The sequence below is a fragment of the Papaver somniferum genome, chromosome 4 (assembly GCF_003573695.1).
Source record: "Papaver somniferum cultivar HN1 chromosome 4, ASM357369v1, whole genome shotgun sequence".
Taxonomy (NCBI): domain Eukaryota; kingdom Viridiplantae; phylum Streptophyta; class Magnoliopsida; order Ranunculales; family Papaveraceae; genus Papaver; species Papaver somniferum.
The window spans coordinates 69,784,552-69,791,266 of NC_039361.1; the positions used below are offsets into that span (position 1 = coordinate 69,784,552).

Here is a 6,715-nt window from a genome sequence, read left to right on the forward strand (position 1 = left end):
ATATTTGGTCAAGTTTTCTTTTGAGGTACTAAAAGATCAATATAATCTAGCAGGGGAGTTGGTCGATCCTACTGAATTGAGAATAAGATTTTTGTTATAGGAAAAGCTAATTTATTCAGGGGAAAAGTATTTTAACGGGAAAGCTAAATGCTATTCAGAAATAAAGGATCGGAACAAGCAGAATGCACGGTATTTCTAGATGCAGTCAAGTGGGGAAGGGAACTGCGGCATACTCATGTAGTTTTTGAAACTGACTTAAAAGAAATTGAAAGCTACATTAACAAACAAGCTCCAGTGATCGCCTGGGAAAACGAAGACATTCTGTTAGATACCATTGACTATCTTAAAAACATCCCAATTTGGAAATGTCATTATGTTTCCAGAATTTGTAATAAACCTACTGATAAGTTAGCAAAATATAACAGGAAATTTAGGGTTTCTAAGGTCTGGTATGACAAACCTCCTAGCATGATTGAAAATCTTCTGCTAGCGGACAATGTATCTCTTTTAGCTTAATAAATTTCATTCTTTGGCATCAAAAGAAAAAAAAAAGGGAAGCTAATATAATAGAAATGTTTCTGCTAGCGGACAATGTATCTCTTTTAGCTTAATAAATTTCATTCCTCGGCACAAAAAAAAAAAAAAAAAGGGGGAAATATTTATTGGAATTGACTTTTACACATTATTTTGTATTGCCACGCTACCCTCCGACCAAACCCCACTTCCAACTAAACTGTCCATTAGCTTCACTGTTACGTTGTGTAGCGACTTTCTATATACGAATTCGTCTCATGTTGAATCCATTCTAATCACGAGGTAACGAAACCGACTTTGTTTCTAAATTTTCTCTAATTTAATAAAACTCTGTTTTTGAACTTTGGGTTTGACAAAAGTTTAGTTTTTGAAATTTCATTCATAAGTATGTGAATTTTTGTCTGTACGCCCGGTGCCTGTTTGGTAAAATGTGTAACAGATTTCCATGGGTGAATTTTTGTACGACATGTGAGAATTACCTTTGCCAACCACTAAATAAGATATTTCAATTTAAGATAAGCACATTAATCCCTGGTTTTACCAGTATCATCACCATCCTAGGAAGCAAGTGAGATAGAGATAGAAAGAGACTACTCCTTTGTTCTGTTTATAGTAATTTGTATCACCATCCTAGGAAGCAAGGGTGACTGATAACTGAGAAGGGGTATGCAATTTATTACTGAGTGTGAGCAATTTTGAGATTATTGAGTTTGAATGTTGATATGGAGAGGGTTAGTACTACAGACTGACACTTACAGCTGACCTGAAGAGTATAATTTGAAACATTATAGTTAGTTTCTAATCATCCTGGGGTTCCAGGTATGCTATCTTAAACTTGTAGAGTTTAATAACGTCTGTTTCTCTGTTCTGCATCTTCTAACTGGGGGGTCTTAAATGATGCCTTCCAGATGATGAGCCTGATGTAGAGAATGCTTTCAAGAGTGCAATGACGAGCCTGATGTAGAGATTGCTTTCAAGAGTGCAATGACGTAGCTTGGAGATGATCTAGGAGGTATTAAAGATCCTCAACGGCAACAACATCAGCTGGGGGATTGGTACTTACTCACATTTCCATGGTCGTATTTCAATTAAACTTTCGAACCTTTTAAGGATAGACCAAAATGAATTTATATAAATATTTTCGTCAATTAATTGCATTTGCAGTAAGGATTGGTTCACTTAATCCTTCTTCTAATTTCTACCACGTATGCCTCTTTAGGTGTAGTTGGTTATTTATTACGCCCTTCTAAAGAATCATGAACTTTACGTTCAAATACCGAGCTCTCATTTTCAGGCAGCAAGTGTTTTTTTTTTATTCATGTATATAATTAATGGTCTTGCATCCGGTGTTACATAACTACTTTGAACTTTGAATTATGATAATCAAGTACATACTTTGAAGCACCAAGAGTAGTAGTCTTTTTATTATCGGCTTAACCTTCCTGCCATTCTTGCTGACGAGCCCGTAAGTCTTATATCCAGACCTCAACCAACTACAGGTTTGCTGTCAAGAGCTTCTCCTAATTGAACTGGGTTAGTCTTTGTATGTCTAATCTTTACTGCTTTTAAGCATTTGTGATTAGAAATATAGATATTAACCCAACTTCAGTTAGAAAACTTCTTGGTATTTCTATCAATCAAATGCTCGGCAAAGCGGCTAACTGCACCTCAAGTTATTGGTATGTGGCTTCCTTTCTATTTTATTAGAAAATTAGATGGCAGATTAGAAAATCTATATAACACACATTAAAATTTTATATCATAGACATGCTGTAGAAATATTAGTAGAGATTACAGTAGAACATTTCTAGAAGTAAATAGTACTCCATGTAGAGTGCCAAATCTGCAAAATTAAAAACAACAAATGTGCTTCTCCTCCTCTAAATTGTATTAAACATAACTTTGATGCTTCTTGGATTTCATTGTTTCTCCTAATTATCACTATAGATATGGTTATGCAAAATAATGCACAAAGCTGGCCAGCCAGTGGAGCGTCTATTTAGAGTTACATGTGCAGCAAAAGCAAAAGCATTAGCTGGGACGGAATTGACAAAATTGGCACCAGAAATGTCTATCACCACATTCTACATTGAAGGAGAGTCTCCGAACATAATGGGCTATCATCAACCTATACATAATTCAATAAAGAAATTTTCTTCACGTACATATATATATACTGTAAAATTTTATAGATGTCAGAAATAATGAAATCCTTGGATTAACTAGGTTAATACATGTTCATCTTCTTTTTCTTCGTTCATGCTGTTGTTCTTCTTGTAAATGTTCTTCTTCTCCTTCTTGCTCTAGAAGTTCTTCTTGACGGTGAAAAAATTCTACTCCGGGAAAACTACTATTGTTTTTTGTATTTGGTAACAATAACAGTTTAGCATCTTCATCGTTCATGTTGTTTGTTGTGAAAACTTTGTGGATGGAAAACGATATGGTTTAATCATGAAATTGACTTAGGGTTAATCACGTTTATACAGTGGCAAAGGATTAGGTTAAGTTAAGGACAAAACTGTAAACTTCCGTGTTTTTTTTAGGGGGCAATACAATTTTTTTGCTCCTCCCCTTTAAGGATTAATAGTCAAACTAAATACACCATAGTCAAACAATTTTAGTTTTCCCCCTAAACAAATCAGCTTTCCCTACAACAAGGGAGAATAGTAGCCGGAATATGAACTTTTTCAGGCATCTGAATTAAGGACATTATGCTTAGCAAGTCGATTACCACATTTCTGTGAATAGCATGCAAAGAACAAGCAAATGAAAATCAGGTTAAGCTAGATTTCATACAGTATTCTGTGTTACTTTCCAAGAGGCCGAAATGAAGTCGCACAACAATTTGAAGGGCATTTCAGAAAAGAAGAATGAAGGAAGTGAAAAAAACAACAAAATATTGTGTTTTATCTAATGGACAGATTTGAAAACTCAGCACTCGAAGCACGCATTTATAAGTTCTTAGGAAAATTTAATGGCTAGTACTACACTGATGGAAACAAAAAAGAAGAAAATAAAAATAAGCTTTCAGCTTTATGTTCAAGCTCATAACTAAAAATATAGCTAATACAGATGAGAGAAATAATAATTGAAATCTTAAACAATCTGAAACCTGAATAGCCTAGACTTCAAAATATGATCAGCTTGTTTCTCCTACAAATAAGCGCGAATTCCTACTTTCATGGCTCGATGACAACCAAAGGCTGCAAAAGGAAATCAGAGAAAATGAGATCATATTCTCGAAAGAACGAAAAAGAATAATTAAGAGAACAGTTTGGAGAAAGCAAGTGAGTACCGTGTCCAAGCTAACCGGCTTTCCATCCTCAGCAATTATCTCGACTACAGTTCCTGATTGATCGGCCTGAAAGAAGAAGAGAAAAACAGAATGTCAAAATTGGAACTGAACATCAACTTGTACTGACACTACAAGATAAATCTGTTGGCCAGGAGAAAACATGATACAGAAGGTAGTCTACACTTTCTCTACTGGACAAATGGTCGATGAGCAGGGCTGTTCGACTCCAGCAGAACAATGTTCTCTGAGCCAGAATTAACTTTCTGGGGTTTTGGATCTGTTACCAGTGTCTTGTACATACACCCAGCAGGCCAGCACATGAACAGATTTTTTGTTTTGGTTACCAGTGACATTTGATGCTCAATGTGTATGATGTGTTGCTAGTAGCTTCAAGTACAATACTTTATACTTTGAACTTGATATAATTTTTCCTGCGGTTCTCTTTTATATGGTACCAGATAAAGTAAAAGTAAAAAAATTACCTCAATTTCATTCATCAGTTTCATGGCTTCAATGATGCAAATGACCTGTCCTTTCTTAACCTTATCTCCCACCTAAAGAGAAAAGGTATTCAGATATGCATCAAGAACTGACCAACAAGAAAGGATAAATATATGTGAACTATGACGCACAAACTTAGAAGTGAAATGGGCTCTGATGAACTTCAAAGTCCTTATCAACTTCATGCGTCAATATGTACAAGTCGAGTAATTAAACATACCTTAATGAATGGTGGTTCTCCAGGACCAGGAGCTCGATAGAAGGTTCCAGCCATTGGACATTTCAGGGGTGGATGTGCGGACTTGCTTGACTTTGCAGGGGAAGGTAAAGCTGGAGGAGCAGCTGAAGGAGTAGGAGGCGCAGGAGCTGGTGCAAATGACTGGGGAGGTTGGGAGTGATACATGGGTTGAGGGGCAGAGTGTTGCATCATAACAGGGTTTTGAGCTGGTGGCTGAGGCAAAGCCTCCTTTTTCCTTATTGTGAGTTCACAACCTTGTTGCTTTAGCTGCAACTCCATAATATCCCTAGAATCAACAAGCCTGCCAAAGGAATACGATATTAATTCAGATAAAAAGACAATTGAAACAATAAGTCACTTTTTAATTCTCAGACTGAATAGATGAATATTTGTTTTCTTACTTGACCAGTTCAGACACTTGAGTCATGAATGCCGAAATGGAAGATGCATCTGGAACTTCCTCGACTTCAGCTTCCTTCTTGTTTTCCTCTGATGGAACTGGCTTAGTTGCGGGTGCCGCAATGGAATTTGAGGATTTTGCAACAGCAACCTTTTTACGCAGGAAATAGGTTAATTGAAAGGCAATCACACCTGACACCACCACCAAGCCCAAGATAGAAAAACGAAAACATAAACGTTTAAGTTGTGGTAAGCAACTTACATCATTCAGCTGAGCCTGAACCTTCCAGACAGTGGATTGGCTCGAGTTATATCCCTGTATATATGTAAACAATTACCAAAATTAAACACTCGGGCCCTGTCGAAAAATCTTCTATCATGCACCCAATGTATTATCACTGGAAATTTGAGATTATCAAAATCTTAAGAAACCTATCAATTCAAAGTTATAGTCCACTCATCAATACTAAAAAGCTTATGAAATGAAATTCAAGGAGCATTCAAATTACTAGACACTGAGAGAATTCTATCTATGAACATAACAGATATATGCAGCCAATCTTAAAACAAAAATTCAACAACATGATTAGATGATTGTGGCAAATAATTATATAATCATGCAAAATGAGGCAAACCCACTAGTAATTATAAATTTCTAATAATGGGTTTCATGGATTTCTTCATTCTGAAAGGAATTGATGTTAAAAATCCAATCTTTATGAAAACAACAAGTGAGAAAGAAAAAAAAGACAATGGAACAAATAATCCAGAGAGAGTAAAAACCTGGAATTTGAAAGAAGTGGATTGATCTAAAGAAGAAGATCCAGATAAGAATGAAGAAGCCTTTGATTTGGTAGGAAATGAGATCTTATTAGATTGTTGTGAATCTTGTGGTCTAGATCCACTCAAAGCTAAAATTGAAGATGATAATGACTTAGGGCATGGAACAGTAAATGAAGCCATGACAAATAATCTAAGAATACAACAAGAACTCTAATCTCTCAATTTCCTTCTTGAATTAAGATCTAAAAACCTTCACAAAAAGAGTCGACGGATTTTTGTACCAAAAAAGTAGCGATGAAATCGAAGAGAGGAGTTTGTTTTGTTTTCTAATCTGTAGGTTCGATAATACCAAAGTAAACCAAAAGTACTTCACGATATCATCGCCGTTTTTATTATTATACAACAAGAATCGTTTCTCCCACACTCTCGACAAATGTATTTGAGAATTGAGACTGAGTGAGTGATGAGTGAGTTAAGGATTTTTCTTAAACACAGAGGACCAACAGCTCAGCTCATCTATCTGTTTGTTTAATTAGGCGATCTGCCAATGGAACTGTGGGACCCACTTGGATTGCTTTTTTGAAGACCTGTTTTTCTTTGCAGTTTATACACCTTGATGAGGTCAAGGGAGGAATGACCGCATTTGTGTGGGAAAAGATGTTGGAGGGTCTGGCCAATTATAAGGTCACATGTGTTGTTTTTTATGTCAAACTAGTTTGTCATCCGTGCTACGCACGGGTTTGTTTTTAGTTAAATCATATACTTATATATACTTATTAGAATTAATACTAATAAAAAAAGTTTAAAATAAACTTTTAATGCGATGAATTTTTTATTAATAAAAATAAAGTTAATTTATCCAATAATATTAATAAAAAGAAAAGTAAATTATTAATGGGATAGATTCTATTTTGTTTTTTTAAGATCACTGTTTTATAATGCTGAGAATTACATTTTTACCCATT

At 35.3% G+C, this 6,715-nt stretch overlaps 1 protein-coding gene across 1 annotated transcript; it reads right to left on the reverse strand.

The window, feature by feature from the left end:
- Positions 1 to 3,414: 3,414 nt before the first annotated feature.
- LOC113275831 (biotin carboxyl carrier protein of acetyl-CoA carboxylase, chloroplastic-like) lies at positions 3,415 to 6,256 on the reverse strand. Its single transcript, XM_026525396.1, has 7 exons — positions 5,751 to 6,256; positions 5,230 to 5,283; positions 4,970 to 5,118; positions 4,551 to 4,869; positions 4,312 to 4,383; positions 3,830 to 3,895; positions 3,415 to 3,737 (listed from the first exon to the last, which is right to left on the reverse strand). Exons 1-7 carry the CDS (start codon positions 5,928 to 5,930, stop codon positions 3,714 to 3,716), a joined length of 864 nt encoding a protein of 287 aa, XP_026381181.1. The 5' UTR covers positions 5,931 to 6,256; the 3' UTR covers positions 3,415 to 3,713.
- Positions 6,257 to 6,715: the final 459 nt, after the last annotated feature.